General features: G+C 35.6%; 2 protein-coding genes across 2 annotated transcripts in view; one reads left to right on the plus strand and one right to left on the minus strand.

Annotated features, from left to right (window-relative positions):
* Positions 1–7,826, minus strand: part of msl-3 (male-specific lethal 3) — a 30,063-nt gene extending 22,237 nt beyond the window's left edge. The window contains exons 1-2 of the mRNA XM_075304674.1: positions 7,609–7,826; positions 4,186–4,372 (exon numbers count right to left, since the gene is read on the minus strand). Of these exons, the coding sequence (XP_075160789.1) occupies positions 4,186–4,299 (114 nt within the window). The 5' untranslated portion in view covers positions 4,300–4,372; positions 7,609–7,826. The remainder of the gene's footprint in view (positions 1–4,185; positions 4,373–7,608) is intronic.
* Positions 7,827–9,701: 1,875 nt separating this feature from the next.
* Positions 9,702–13,130, plus strand: Hsp83 (Heat shock protein 83). The gene is made up of 2 exons (XM_075304673.1): positions 9,702–9,921; positions 10,382–13,130. The coding sequence occupies exon 2, from the start codon at positions 10,382–10,384 to the stop codon at positions 12,527–12,529; it is 2,148 nt and encodes a 715-aa protein (XP_075160788.1). The 5' UTR covers positions 9,702–9,921; the 3' UTR covers positions 12,530–13,130.
* Positions 13,131–17,138: the final 4,008 nt, after the last annotated feature.

Here is a 17,138-nt window from a genome sequence, read left to right on the forward strand (position 1 = left end):
CAAGCGTTGCTCGTTAGTAAGTCTATTCATGATGAAATGTCAAAGCATACTGAGCATCTTTCTCTTTGACACCATGTCTGAAATCCCACGTGATCTGTCAAATACTAATGCATGAAAATCCTAACCTCAAAAGAATCACCCTTTATTTTGTTTTTATAAACATATGGTTCTTGAATAAGAACTATATCTATGTCCCGTTTCATCAGGAGAACTTTTAAGGCTGCACATGCTGCCTTACAATGATGAAGATTTATATGGAGGATCCGTAGGACCATCGAGATTTTCAACAACCGTCACATCAGCCGCTTCAATCGAGTCATCAAGAATGTCCTCTTCAGAGATATCGGTGACTCTCGCAATAACCATAGGTTCAACTTTAGTGAGTTCTGAGGCAGTAGAAGCCTCCTCACGCATACGGTATCTATCCATGTCTTCAAATGTCTTGGTATCCCCCTCGACTTCGCAAGAGGATCCGCTTACTTCTGATTCAGACAGAGGCTTGTCCATTTCTGAATCCTTTAGCTGATCGTTTTTATACACCTTCATTTGGATATAATGAAAGCCATAACATACACGGCCCTGGGACTTTGCTAGATGTGGCAAAGACTGAGTGTTCAATATAAACACTGCATGCCGTCTTGGCCCATCCACTTCATCCAAACGGCCAACCTTCCAATCAGCTGTTGGAAGATCTGGATTGCATCGTTTCAGTCTATTTAAAATAGATTCAGGGTCAGGAGGGTTTGCAGGTATCCACGCATGTGCTCTTGGTCTAGCCGGTATGTCTTTCTTCTCGACTAACTCTAGAGCAGCTCCTTCCCAAACTTCACCAATTAGTATCAGAGCAGCTTTAAAACATTCTATAGACCTCTGGTCCTCAAATGCGACTAGCTTAAATCGTCCTTGATACCATCCAGCCTCTTGGTGTCGAGGATCTGGGCCGGGAAACTTTTCCAGCACCTGTGAGTAGACGCCAGACAAAGCATTCTCAATTTGCCCCCATTTTTGCTTTGGAACCATACCGTCCAATGCTCCTTTATTTATGATAGCCATCACAAGGCTGTCTTTAGCAACTGAGGCAAACGATCGTTGATCCCTTTTGGAGGATGGCAGGATGTGGACATACTGGGGCAATCACGAAAAATGGGTAGAAGGTTGTTATCAATAAATAAAGTCTTTAAATGGCTTAAATAAACTAAAATAACAAGTAAATAAGATGTATAACACTGTGACGCAAAATTCAACTTTTAGTCTCCAAACAAAAAATCACTTATACCAGTCGAAAGTACTCGTTGAGAGGAGAAAAGTAATTTCTGGATTTTGCTAGATTGGTTGCCGTTCGTCTTTTATAAGCTCTAAAGTATTGTCGATATATTCGATTTTGAGCTCTTCTTTGCAATTTTCGTATGGCCATAGCTCAAAAGATGCTGTGAACTCATTTTTGAGGTATTCAGAAAAGTTGTAGCTTTTGACTTGGCCAACAAAAGTGCTGAATATATTAAGTCAGAAAATTTTCATCTTCATGCTCAAAACCGCAAAAATGTCGATAAAATTACCACTTTAATCGCCAATTTTTTCGGTTTTTCGACTACAGCTCCTAAACTGTTGAAAATTTTACGAAACAGTTGAGGGTAGAAATATAGCCCATAAAATTATGAACAACTTTGTTGTACATGATATTCTTTTTGCAATTGTATTCTTTATTTTTCGTTTTTAGTATACGAACCTACCAATAATGCTATATGGTGTTGTAGTCTGGTGGCCGGCACTTCAGAAACCGACTTGTTTAGATAAAGTTCAGCGTATGGCGAGCTTATGTATCTCAGGCGCATTTAGTAAGACAGGAACAGACTCCCTTAATGTCATGCTGCATCTATTGCCTTTAGACATTTTGGCCAAACAGTCAGCTACAACAACGGCTGTGCGGTTGCGCGAGCTATCGCTGTGGTCGGAAAAAATGTACGGTCACAGTTCTGTCCTCAAAGCAATGCCAGATGTGCCTAACGTAGTGGATTACACACTGGCAAAACCACTTTTCTACAAAAAGTTTGAAACTCTAATTCCCAACAGTGGGGCGTGGTGTACACAGACCCCGGGGAATAAAAGATATATAGATTTCTATACTGATGGCTCCAAATTGAATGGACAAGTGGGGTTCGGAGTATATTCTAAAGATCTGGAAATTCGAATAGCGAAAAGATTACCTAATCACTGTAGTGTTTTCAGGCTGAAATATTGGCAAAAAGAGAGGTGGTAAATTGGCTGAGAAGTAATGTTGCAACGAATTTTGGCATTAATATATACTCAGACAGTCAACCTGCAATAAAATCCTTGGACTCTGTGTTCCTTAACTCGAAAACGGTCATAGACTGCCGCAAATCTCTCAACGAGATGGCTGAGCAGTACAATATTCACCTAATATGGGTGCCTGGCCATAGGAACATACCGGGGAACTGCGAATCAGATGAGTTAGCAAGGAAACGTTAGCTTAAGCAGTTTGTTAATGTTTTTGGAGCAATCTGGTTGGTTCAATAAAAGTAAATAATAGAGAAGGTTCAGTGGTTAAGACTAGAAGTGCCCATATGTAATAGGTACTTTTAGTTAATGTGGTATCACAATGTACTGAATAGTCTAAGTGAGCCTGAAATTTAATCGGGCTGCCACTTTAACCTAACCTAACCTAACCTAGTATACGAAACAACAAAACAAATGTGTATTTGTAAAATCGTTGTTGTTATTGTTGTTGTTGAAAATGGAATTTTATCACGTTAGTATGGCAAAATCCGTATCAAGAAGTGGTCAAATGAATTTGGCGTGTACAATAAAATTTCATAGGCTACATTTCTTCCCTCAACTATTTCGTACAATTTTCAATAGTTCAGGAGCTCTAGTCGAAAACCCGAAAAAATCGGTGACAAAAGTGGTAATTTTATCGACATTTTTGCAGTTTTGAGCCTGAAGATGAAAATTTTCTGACTTAACCTAAAGGCGGGATTGGGCATTAGAGCAGCAAGCTTTTAGTAAAATACACCTTAAAACAACAAAAATGAATAAAATAAAAAGAAAACTTAGTTAAAACTATTTAAGAGGCTTTACAGTATATACTGAATTTTACCGTATAATTTTTTCTTTTTTTTTGTTTCTTCTTTTTTTTGTGTCGTTAACATTGAATATTTAAACCGCTGGCAAAAAAAAATCGGGCCAGCACTTTTGTTGGCCAAGTCAAGAGCTACAACTATTCTGAATACTTCAAAAATGAATTCACAGCATTTTTCCAGCTATGGTCATATGAAAACTGCAAAACGGACTCAAAATCGAATTTGGCGACAAAACTTTAGAGACTTATAAAAGACGAACGGTAACCAATCTAGCAAAATCCAAACATCACTTTTCTCCTCTCATCGAGTACTTTCGGCTGGGATAAGTGATTTTTTGTTTGGATTTTTTGTGTTGCACTGTGTAATTTATGTCTACAAAACCAGGCCCATTCCAAAAATGTTTGCTTTTTTAGAGCATTTTGGAAATTTTTAAAGTTGCCTTTTGGTTAGATTAATGTTGTACGCGTCTAAGGATTGAGATGATTTCTTTGAATTCTCGTGGAAACGGAGAAGTGAATAGTTCTGCGGGAAGTTTTTAAAACTATTCCCCGCCAAAACAGGTGTATATAACAAAAATGAAACAATCAAAGGAACAAGTCCTAGCGAAGTGTAAATATGACTACTATGTTCGGTTTTATCACCAAAACACCAAATTAAAAGTACAGATATATTTATGAAGACGATTATATTTTGATCAAGTCTTACCAAATAATGAATGGGAATGGTCCAAGGAATAGATTGCAAATTATTTTATATTTCTAAATTAATTAATTAAAAAAAGTAACCGTGAAAACAAGCTGGTTTTCAGCTTGAAAACTGAACATAGTACTCTGCTTAAGGCAGCACTTCGGAAAATTAAAGCGGCGATAATCAGGCCATTTAGTATTGCTCGACGTGATCGGTAGTCGAAGCAAATGTTATTTGTTATGTTATTGGGATTTTATTAATATTAAATAAATATGATCCAGTATGTAAATGGATTTATTTTGAATACCTGTTTCGTCACCTTTTAAAATCCCTAAAAACAACAAAATATCCTCTTATGAAATAAACTATTTTTTGTCGTAATAAAAAAAAATTATCTTACCTTGGAATCATACAAAACTTTTGCTTTTGACTTATCTGGTTCATAACACAGAACCTTTTCGCCCTTTTCGAAGTAGCGAGACCTGGGGCCACGTGTTGATACCATTACTTCCATATAGTGTAATCTTAAATAACGAATTGAATTCTGGAACAGCAAACAAAATGCTCTAAAGCATTAATTTACATATCTGAAAATTGTGAAGAAAGAAAAATTATACTCTTTCGCATTGAATAAGCAGTGGTGCATCTAAAATTTGATAAATTTAAACTCTCTAATTTGCAAAGAATTGAATTTCAATTGGATTATTTTGGAATTATTTTATTTTTTTTTACTTATTTTTATTTTTACTGCGCCTACTATATGGCCATAGGAGAGTCTCAAACGCCGGCCGAAGGCCGTCCACCTGTCCACTTTGGGTTCGCGTTAGCCCACTTTGGACTATGTCCATAGGTGAAAGTCTCAAACCCGAAGGCCGACCACCTATTCCCAATTTTTAAGGGTCGGTATCTCGAAAACCACGCTCTTCCGAAAAAAAATTTACTTAATATTTTCTGCTTAAAATGTACTATTTACCAAATATGCAAAAAAAAAACCGGAATTTTATTGATTTCATGAAAATTGCTGTCAGAATTAACAAATATATAAAGGAAAATACCGATTTTCAAATGTCGATATCTCGAAAACTAGGCTTTTCCGACAAAATTTTTACTTAACATTTTCGATTTAAAATCCCTTCTCCTACACTCAAAAAAATGTTTATTTTTAACAACTTGTGCTAAAGTAGATTTGTTCCTAAAAAAACAATAATTCCGTTAATTAATTTGAAATTTACAGTTTTCTTCCAAAACTCTTAGAAGTGCAAAATATAATAAGGATAAAATAGATTTTTATCAAATCATGGAGGGAAATATCTTAACGCATACATTTCTGTTGTAGGTCATGAACATGCCAACAAAAGAATGGGTAAAAATTAGGGTCCACAAAGTACCTGTCTAATATTCCAATCCAAACCAAGTCAGAACAACAAGTAAATAAAATTGAGATAACAATTTGCACAAACAAACGATAAAATAGTATCGTTTCAATTTGGAGACAAGTGAATTACATGCCGACGTCATGAACAGATTATGATTATGATTTAGACGGACCAAAAAGTGCTTGTGGATGGAGAGACAAAAACAGGAGGCGAATATGGCAGATGGTCTTAAAATATACCATGTTGAAAATATTGAGTTGTAATATGGCATATGAATGAGAATGATGAAAGCGACAGAATTTCAGTCTGATGGGGAAAATGCACTATACAATGTCGGAAGCAGCTTTCAATAATGATGACACATATTGGAAAGAACTAAAAGTGAAGTACATATTGTTTGAAAAGATCAAAAATAATACATCAAACTTGTGTTCCTTTACTTTACTCGTAGCAAAAGAGAGAAATATTCAAACTCCTCTCAGAGTTAAAATTTGTTAAATGTACAGGAACGAAAATATAGTAAAAAAATAGTAAAAATGCCAAATAAAAAACCAAAAAGTATTATGAGCAAATATTTTCAAAACATGGAAGCAGGTAAGTTAAATACTTTTGCATCGCAATTATTTTGACAAATGGCAGATTGCTTTGCACACAATTGTGTCTAAACTTTGAAATTCTTATTGCGATGGAAAGGAGCTTTGGTTTTTACTGTGTCATTAATAGTACTCCTTGTGCAAAATTTGAATCAATACTCTGCCTTCTGGGCCATATAAGTACTAGAGCTAGACCGAAGTGGGTTTTTTTGGCCAAAGCCGATGTTCGGCAAAAAAGCAATAATTGGCCGAAGCCGGATCGATTATATTCCTCAAATTTATAATTAAAGAAATTTGGACGGTTTTAATTCAATATTAGAATATTTTTTCAACAAATGCATAAATACAACAATAAAAGGTAATTCAGTCAAGTAGTTTGATATTAACATATAATGACAAAAAAGGATTTTTATTTTGGTTTACGTTTTATTTGTACTGGATGTTTTGACTGAGACAAATTCAACACTTGGACAATTCAATATCAAATAAATTATTCAAAAAGTTTCGGCTTCGGTTAATCGGCCTCTTGACGCTGAAGGCCGATTATCGATTTTTGGCCGAAGCCGACCCCGATGCTTCGGTCGAGCTCTAATAAGTACAGTAATAGCGCATATTATCAGTATCTTGTGTGGGGGTAACTCCATTTGTAACATATAAAATAATGATTTCTGAAAGTATATGTAGTCTTGATCAGGGAGAAATTATAAGACGATATAAAAATGTCCGTCTGTCTGGCTATCTGTTATAATCAGGCTATATCCTTCAATAATGAACCTATAGTGCTGAAATTTTGCGCAGACACATATTTTGTCTACAAGCAGGTCAAGCTCGAAGATGGGCTACATCGGCCTAACTTTTGATTTTCCCCCCATATAAACCGACCCCCAGTTGGGGTCTTCAGCACATAGACATTAAAACTTTTATCCGATTTGCATGAAATTTAAAACCTATAAATGGACCAAAAGTACCATTATAAGTGTGCCGAATTTGGTCAGTCAATGTTTCGGTTCTTTTTTCGAGTGTATTTGTGGTATTCAAGTGGTATTGGTTCGGTATTGTTTTTAAATTCCAAATTGTGGAGTCTACGCGTTTAAAGCACAAAGGTACACATATTTTCCCCTAGAATACGTAGAGTTTTGTAAGGAATGCAGATAAGAAAGTAGAACAACAAACTATCTTAAAACTGTCCTTCTAGATTCAAAATACTGACCCCACTTTGTTCAAATTTTGCAAATAAAATAAATTGCAAGGCCATATACGACTGTAGGCCAGCCCGTGAACACACTAGGCATCTACAAACATGTAAACATAGAGGAAAACGTCTCAGATTTGACACAAATTATGTTGATATCTTAATCCATTCAAAAGTTACAGAATTATTTAAAAAAAGAGAAATAATTATTTTTGTCGTTACATCTACTTTTACTCGAAAGAATTTTTGAGAAACTTGAAGTAAAAAAAATTTTAAATTTTTTTGAAATTATTTTCTTGCTTACTACTTGTTTACAACTTTTATTATTTTTTGGGGTTGAGGAACGGTTTCTAGTAAAAACTTGTAAAAGTAGTAACTAGCAGTATGTAAAGGTACAAAACTCAAGTAAACACCTAACGACTCCGAGTCTGTTGACATAAGTATGTATGAGAATAGACTCCGAGTTCCATCAATTTACAAATGTATGTACATTGGTCAAATTGGGGATCTCCAGCAACTTATTTCTTTTGTTTTGGACCAATATGTACATAAAGACATAACATTCTGTAATATTTGTAGCTCCAAAAATCACTAGATCGCTCATTTATTGTGTCTAAATTATTGTTTATTCAAACAAAAATCGTAATGCTTTTTTATTCTACCTTATTCTCGTATATTCCAATGATCAAAGAGTCAAGATAAAGTGGTTTAGCCGCACATAGTATGAATGTATTTAGAAATGACAATCAAAAGTCTAAAATACAATTGTAATTTATTCCGCAACTACATAAAATGATTGATAAGACGGAGGCGGTTAACTTGATAAATTAGTAAACAAAATAGATTTTTTTGGAATTTTCTAGTGTGTTTATTGTACTATAATAACAATGCCCACATGTGTGATACAGTTTGAGTAGCCTTGCAATTGCCTAATCATAGGCGTGTTCGTGTGAAACGCCAATTGTAAATAGATTCTGCTACGCCGTTTGTTTACGTGTTTCATTCATATATTTTGATATTTTCGATTAATTAGAATAATTTTTGTGGAGGGAAACGCACTAAAAATCATCAATGGCGATTTAATTTCATTTCTCAATTAATTGTCAATTCAAATTGAAGATTAATAGATACTAGGGCTGTCATTCGGGATCGATTTTTGTAAATCCCGGGATTCGGGATTTTAAAATATAAAATCCCGTTATCTCGGGATTTTTTCAGGATGCCGAAATTTTCAGAATTTTTTAATTTAAGTAATAACAATCTACAGCTACAAAAATGTTTGTACATTAAACCAATATAGTTTAAATCAACTTTATTAACAAAAGAACCTAAGAGTAAATTAAAAAGAAATTTCAAATTGCTATAATACTTAATGAACACCTAGTCCAACTCAACAAGAAAAGAAAAACAAAAAATTGTGACAAAACCAATTTCATATCGCTATTGTATTCAGCAAAACATTTTAAGAATTTTGGTTAGATTAGGTATATTTTCGTACACTTGTGTTAATCCTTTCGTACTTTATAGTTTTAAGAAATTTCTTAAAAATATCAAGGCATCCAAATTTTTATCAGATAAATGCGATCTACGGACTTTTTATCATTGCTTGAGGACCTTATCGTTTATTTCGATTTTTGATGAAATGTGCTTTTTATAGTATATCCCATGTATAATAAATACTTACTCGACATTTACCATAAATGAAGACCGAATAAAGACTCCAATTTATTAAAAAATATTCCAAAAAAGACACAAATTTAACGAATTTGAATTAGTTTTTCGGGATCCAGAAAAATGTCGGGATTAAAAATAAAAATCCCGGGATATTAATTCCACACCGAATATACCGGGATTTTGGGATGGGATTTATCCCGGTTGACTGCCCTAATACTATGTGAACATAGGTATTAAAGCATAAAAAAGGTAGAAAACTTGTTGTAATGATTCTAGTATTCTCTTCCAAATTATGAGATGAACGTAATTGCAATGTGATCAGTGAAATTGATTAAATTTATCGATTCACAAAAATTAAAATTCTGTTTTTTGTCATTGAAACTAAACATACCACCATGTTCTTGTTTACGAATTCGCAAAACGCAATTTGGAACAATGTACACGAACACAACTATTGAATAGGAAATGCAAAATAACATATGTTTCATGCTTCTTCTTATCAAATTATTCGCCGGGTGCCACTCTCCCTCTCTTTTCAAAACAATTTCCATGCCTCTTAATTGCAAAATTCCAATAAAAGTATGGTTCTACTTGTTGTGTACAAGGTATAACTTGCACTACATAATACTTCTTTAATGACTTTCTTTGAATAGGCCTTGGAATATTTTTTTTTTCTTTCCACACTTTTGCAAAATGATGCACAGAAATTTCGAGAGAGTGAGAGCGTTAAAATATGTATGTCATTAATGCCCACATATTTATACAGTTTGAAAGTCACTGTAAACAAAATTCTAAATTTTGTTGATTTCTTCAGTTAAGTATTTATTCATGTTTTTTAATAAAATTGATATCAAGTAGATAAAATGATGAAAGAAACATTTACTAAAATTGTACTATCTTTGTTTTGTGGTGGTTAAAAACGAAATTCGATCTGCTGCAATAGGGTAACCATGCAAAAAATGTTATAAACGACCACATGATGGCTTTTTATGCCGACGGAAATTAAGGTAGTTTCTTCCAGAATATTCTAGGTATTTCTCTTGACAATGAATTCTCTATAAAACGGGTTGCCATGCACGCTGCCGGCATCAGTCTTGAAAGAAAATTTGTGCAAAAAGCAACTCATAAGTGAAACCAATTGAAACGAGGAGTCAAAGAAATTTCTTTGATTGTGATTGTGGCGAAAAAGTGAATTTTTTCAAGTGCAAAGAAAAAACGCTGAATTATACAAATAAAGGAATAGCTAATATTCTTTGAAAGAATCTATTTCTCATTGAGTGTAATTTACAAAAGCACACAAGGTAAGTTTATCAAAACGTGAGAATTGCAATTGTGAAAGAAATTTAAAAATTTTCGAGTCGGAAATGGGTGAAATTCGTAAATCTTTAAATCGTTATTAATTATTGAATGGAGATGTATAAAATACATATGCAGAAATTATAAGACGGATTTTGCGTAATTAATGACGTTGCCGAGCTATTACTTTTTTTAGTAATAGCAAAATTACAAAATGGTGGCTTGCATTTCTAGTTTTTCCCATTTGCAACGGTCATATCTCAAAATTTCTAGAATGACCTTTGCGCATCACCCAACCCCATTTAAAATTGTTTTTCTAGCATATTGAGAGAATTCCTTGCCCAATTAGTAGCTTGGGCTTTTGTACGTAGATTACTGACCTTTTAAAATAACCCCCCTCCCTCTTCCCCCATAGTTTTAATGACTCATTCTCATTCAGAAATATTTTTTCTTTTTTTTTTTCAGATGCCTGAAGAAGTTGAAACTTTTGCTTTCCAAGCTGAGATTGCTCAGCTTATGTCGCTGATCATCAACACATTCTATTCAAATAAAGAAATTTTCTTGCGTGAATTAATTTCCAATGCTTCCGATGCCTTGGATAAGATCCGCTATGAATCATTGACCGATCCCTCTAAATTGGACTCTGGCAAAGAATTGTACATTAAATTGATTCCCAACAAAACTGCTGGCACTTTGACACTTATTGATACCGGTATTGGTATGACCAAATCGGATTTGGTCAATAACTTGGGTACCATCGCCAAGTCAGGCACAAAGGCTTTCATGGAAGCTTTGCAAGCTGGTGCTGATATCTCTATGATTGGTCAATTCGGTGTGGGTTTCTATTCTGCCTACTTGGTTGCTGACAAAGTCACCGTCACTTCAAAGCACAATGATGATGAGCAATACATCTGGGAATCTTCAGCTGGTGGTTCATTCACCGTTCGCGCCGACAACTCTGAACCTTTGGGTCGAGGTACCAAGATTGTTTTGTACATTAAAGAGGATCAGACTGACTACTTGGAGGAGAGCAAGATTAAGGAAATTGTAAATAAACATTCCCAATTCATTGGTTATCCCATCAAATTGTTGGTGGAAAAAGAACGTGACCAAGAAGTATCTGATGATGAAGCCGAAGATGATAAGAAAGATGAGGAAAAGAAAGATATGGATACTGATGAACCTAAAATTGAAGATGTAGGTGAAGATGAGGATGCCGATAAGAAGGACAAGGATGGCAAGAAGAAGAAAACTGTCAAGGTCAAGTATACCGAAGATGAGGAATTGAATAAGACGAAACCAATTTGGACTCGCAATCCCGACGACATTTCCCAGGCCGAGTATGGTGAATTCTACAAATCTCTCACCAACGATTGGGAAGATCATTTGGCTGTCAAGCACTTCTCAGTTGAAGGCCAACTAGAATTCCGTGCTCTTCTCTTCATCCCCCGTCGTACACCATTCGATCTCTTCGAAAACCAAAAGAAACGCAACAACATCAAACTTTACGTTCGCCGTGTATTCATCATGGACAACTGCGAAGATCTTATTCCCGAGTATTTGAACTTCATGAAGGGTGTGGTTGACTCTGAAGATTTGCCATTGAATATCTCACGTGAAATGTTGCAACAAAACAAGGTTTTGAAAGTCATCCGCAAGAACTTGGTAAAGAAAACCATGGAATTGATTGAGGAGCTCACTGAAGACAAGGAGCTGTACAAGAAATTCTATGACCAATTCAGCAAGAACTTGAAATTGGGTGTTCATGAAGACAGCAACAACCGCGCCAAGATTTCGGACTTCTTGCGCTTCCATACATCTGCCTCAGGTGATGACTTCTGTTCCTTGGCCGACTATGTATCTCGCATGAAGGAGAACCAAAAACACATCTACTTCATCACTGGTGAATCCAAGGAACAAGTAGCCAACTCGGCCTTTGTGGAACGTGTTAAGGCTCGTGGTTTTGAAGTCGTCTACATGACCGAGCCCATTGACGAATATGTCATTCAACACTTGAAGGAATATAAGGGCAAACAGTTGGTCTCTGTCACAAAGGAGGGCTTAGAATTGCCTGAAGATGAAGAGGAAAAGAAGAAGCGCGAGGAAGACAAAACCAAATTTGAAAATCTTTGCAAGCTTATGAAATCCATTTTGGACAACAAAGTCGACAAGGTCGTCGTTTCCAACCGTTTGGTAGAGTCCCCCTGCTGTATTGTCACATCACAATTCGGTTGGTCTGCCAACATGGAGCGTATAATGAAGGCGCAAGCTTTGCGTGATACCTCCACAATGGGTTACATGGCTGGTAAGAAACATTTGGAAATTAACCCCGACCACCCCATCATTGAAACCCTGCGTCAAAAGGCCGAGGCTGATAAGAACGACAAAGCCGTCAAAGATTTGGTCATTTTGTTGTTCGAGACATCACTCCTGTCATCTGGTTTCACCTTGCAAAGCCCACAAACTCATGCATGCCGTATCTACCGCATGATCAAACTTGGTCTTGGTATCGATGAAGATGAACCCATGGCTGCCGAAGAAAGCAGAGTTGGTGACGCTCCTCCATTGGTCGATGATACCGAGGATGCTTCCCACATGGAAGAGGTCGATTAAACGCTTCATCTTTCCTTAAGTAGTTACTAAGCTTAGGCATAACTCGACAGACTTACAACAAGTAATTCCAAAATGATGTGATGGTCCTCCATCCATCCATCTTACTTGTGTTTTATGGTGTCCACATTGCACCGCGTTATAAGCGGTACAGCAGTCATCCTCATTGAATCCGCTAAATTTCACTTTTAATATAACCATATAATTTAATTGTAAGATCATCGCAGTTGTTAGGGTTTAATTTAACAAAAAGAGCTACAAATGAAATATCGCTAGTTTTTTAGTTTAGTTTACTTTAATTTTTGTACGAAGAGTTGTTCCTTTCAATCTTTTATTTTCTTTTCCTCAATGGATTTTAAAGACTTAAATTACCTGAATTCTAATACGTGTGTAATTAATTTTAAACAGCTGTCATGTTTTTGTCCAAATACACCAAAACAAGATGTGATTTAGTTTTAAAATCCTCTGTACCATCTTGTTTATCTTACAAGCATTGTTACTAACTTTTAACAATGAATGTAGAGAACAATGACACACACAAACCAAAAAATAAAAATGAAAAAGAACAAAAAATAAAACAAACAAACATTGTTTAAAATTGAAATTTCTGTTTTTTATTCCATAGTGTTTAGAAGGGAGCGAATTCTTGTTTACATTTTGCATGTCCATTGTAGACTGTGTGCAGATTTATATTCGGACGTATCTATGGTGTGTTCAAAGCTGCTTGCTTTCTACATTACCTGCCGCAGGAAATTGCCGACTTCCTGTGGCTCCTGACTCATCTAGAAGCTCTGCCTCGCTATAAACATAGTGGAGATCGAACTTAATTTTCTTTCGAGGTAGATGCATATTCACGGATTGACGAGTTTCGTGGTAACTACGAAAATACCTCTGGAGATTCTGCCCCCCCACAGATTTTGTTAACCATGTGTGTTATGTCCTGTTATGATGCCAATCAAAGGCCGCAATTCCTCTCTGTGCATCGACATTCAAATTTCGCAGTTTCTTTGATTATTTGCTCGCAACCACCCGAAGAGAGACAGCGGTTTCGCCATAGTTCAGTGACGTAAACAGTTCGAATATTTTCCAATTTCTGGAAAACACTTCCAATATCAGCAAGCTAGATTTTTAAACCTGGACAGGCATCCTTATTTTTTTTGTACACTAACGTCATCCTTCGTCATTTTGACTACGGCTCATTTCATGGCGCTATAATTTTCATCGTGAGCGCAAAAGTGAACCAAACTTGAATTTATTTTCTTATTCAATTTGTTTTTAATTAGTATAAAACAAACATTCATAAAACGGTCGAATTAGTATAACTTAAATTTACCATTTACAAATAGACTAAAATGCATTTTAAATCGAAAATGAAATTACGCGTCGTCATTTTGACGAGGGATGACTAGGGTTAAGTAGTAGTAGTCGTTCACTTTATTATTATCCATATTTTCGTTATTTTAATACATTTAGGACTTATAGATAATTTGCATAACACATAATTCTTATATTTCTTATTCAGAAAAATATATCAAATGTGCATTTCTGACAATAACTTTCAGTTCCAGTTTTTATTAATTTACTTTAAATCGTTTCAAATTACAAAATAGAATTTTAGAATTGTTCATTAAGTATGCATTTTCTATAGTTTAACGAGTTACATACGTAATTATATATATTTTCCCATGCATTTTCAGTATCCCCATTTAACAGTCTTATTAATTCATTTTCAGTTAGTTGATCTTTTCCTAAATGTCTGATACACAAGTGTCTCAATATTGGACATATAGTTATAAAGTGCTGCAGATCTTCAATTTGCCTTGTGTTGCATAAAGTAAAGGGTGATTTGTTAAGAGCTTGATAACTTTTTAAAAAAAAAAAAACGCATAAAATTTGCAAAATCTCATCGGTTCTTTATTTGAAACGTTAGATTGGTCCATGACATTTACTTTTTGAAGATAATTTCAGTTAAATGTTGACCGCGGCTGCGTCTTAGGTGGTCCATTCGGAAAGTCCAATTTTGGGCAACTTTTTCGAGCATTTCGGCCGGAATAGCCCGAATTTCTTCGGAAATGTTGTCTTCCAAAGCTGGAATAGTTGCTGGCTTATTTCTGTAGACTTTAGACGACGTAGCCCCACAAAAAATAGTCTAAAGGCGTCAAATCGCATGATCTTGGTGGCCAACTTACCGGTCCATTTCTTGAGATGAATTGTTCTCCGAAGTTTTCCCTCAAAATGGCCATAGAATCGCGAGCTGTGTGGCATGTAGCGCCATCTTGTTGAAACCACATGTCAACCAAGTTCAGTTCTTCCATTTTTGGCAACAAAAAGTTTGTTAGCATCGAACGATAGCGATCGCCATTCACCGTAACGTTGCGTCCAACAGCATCTTTGAAAAAATACGGTCCAATGATTCCACCAGCGTACAAACCACACCAAACAGTGCATTTTTCGGGATGCATGGGCAGTTCTTGAACGGCTTCTGGTTGCTCTTCACTCCAAATGCGGCAATTTTGCTTATTTACGTAGCCATTCAACCAGAAATGAGCCTCATCGCTGAACAAAATTTGTCGATAAACAAGTAAGGAAAGTCTAAAGTCGGGCGGGGCCGACTATATTATACCCTGCACCACTTTGTAGATCTAAATTTTCGATACCATATCACATCCGTCAAATGTGTTGGGTGCTATATATAAAGGTTTGTCCCAAATACATACATTTAAATATCACTCGATCTGGGCAGAATTTGATAGACTTCTACAAAATCTATAGACTCAAAATTTAAGTCGGCTAATGCACTAGGGTGGAACACAATGTTAGTAAAAAACCAGTAAGGAAAGTCTAAAGTCGGACGGGGCCGACTATATTATACCCTGCACCACTTTGTAGATCTAAATTTTCGATACCATATCACATCCGCCAAATGTGTTTGGGGCTATATATAAAGGTTTGTCCCAAATACATACATTTAAATATCACTCGATCTGGAAGAATTTGATAGACTTCTACAAAATCTATAGACTCAAAATTTAAGTCGGCTAATGCACTAGGGTGGAACACAATGTTAGTAAAAAAATATGGGAAACATTTAAATCTGAAGCAATTTTAAGGAAACTTTGCAAAAGTTTATTTATGATTTATCGCTCGATATATATGTATTAGAAGTTTAGGAAAATTAGAGTCATTTTTACAACTTTGCGACTAAGCAGTGGCGATTTTACAAGGAAATTGTTGGTATTTTGACCATTTTTGTCGAAATCAGAAAAACATATATATGGGAGCTATATCTAAATCTGAACCGATTTCAACCAAATTTGGTACGCATAGCAACAATGCTAATTCTACTCTCTGTGCAAAATTTCAACTAAATCGGAGTTAAAAATTGGCCTCTGTGGTCATATGAGTGTAAATCGGGCGAAAGCTATATATGGGAGATATATCTAAATCTGAACCGATTTCAACCAAATTTGGCACGCATAGTTTCAATGCCAATTCTACTCCCTGTGCAAAATTTCAACTAAATCGGAGTTAAAAATTGGCCTCTGTGGTCATATGAGTGTAAATCGGGCGAAAGCTATATATGGGAGATATATCCAAATCTGAACCGATTTCAACCAAATTTGGCACGCATAGTTACAATGCTAACTCTACTCCCTGTGCAAAATTTCAACCAAATCGGAGTTAAAAATTGGCCTCTTTGGGCAAATGAGTGTAAATCGGGCGAAAGCTATATATGAGAGCTATATCTAAATCTGAACCGATTTGGCTGGTATTTTGCAAGTTTTTCGAGACCCATAAAATATTTGGATGTACGGAATTTGAGGAAGATCGGTTGATATACACGCCAATTATGACCAGATCGGCGAAAAATATATATGGCAGCTATATCTAAATCTGAACCGATTTTTTCCAAATTCAATAGGGATCGTCTTTGAGCCGAAACAGGACCCTATACCAAATTTTAGGACAATCGGACTAAAACTGCGAGCTGTACTTTGCACACAAAAATACATCAACAGACAGACAGACAGACAGACAGACAGACGGACAGACAGACGGACAGACAGACAGACGGACATCGCTAAATCGACTCAGAATTTAATTCTAAGCCGATCCGTATACTAAAGGGTTGGTCTATGATTACTCCTTCTTGGCGTTACATACAAATGCACAAACTTATTATACCCTGTACCACAGTAGTGGTGAAGGGTATAAATATGGGAAACATTTAAATCTGGAGCAATTTTAAGAAAACTTCGCAAAAGTTTATTTATGATTTATCGCTCGATATATATGCATTAGAAGTTTAGGAAAATTAGAGTCATTTTTACAACTTTTCGACTAAGCAGTGGCGATTTTACAAGAAAATGTTGGTATTTTGACCATTTTTGTCGAAATCAGAAAAACATATATATGGGAGCTATATCTAAATCTGAACCGATGTCAACCAAATTTGGCACGCATAGCTACAATGCTAATTCTACACCCTGTGCAAAATTTCAACTAAATCGGAGTTAAAAATTGGCCTCTGTGGTTATATGAGTGTAAATCGGGCGAAATATATATATGGGAGCTATATCTAAATCTGAACCGATGTCAACCAAATTTGGCA

This window comes from Haematobia irritans, chromosome 4 (assembly GCF_050003625.1).
Source record: "Haematobia irritans isolate KBUSLIRL chromosome 4, ASM5000362v1, whole genome shotgun sequence".
Classification (NCBI taxonomy): domain Eukaryota; kingdom Metazoa; phylum Arthropoda; class Insecta; order Diptera; family Muscidae; genus Haematobia; species Haematobia irritans.

Bases quoted from the DNA above. Each gene is read 5' to 3' on its own strand.
- Hsp83 (XM_075304673.1), top strand. From the start codon at position 10,382: ATGCCTGAAGAAGTTGAAACTTTTGCTTTCCAAGCTGAGATTGCTCAG.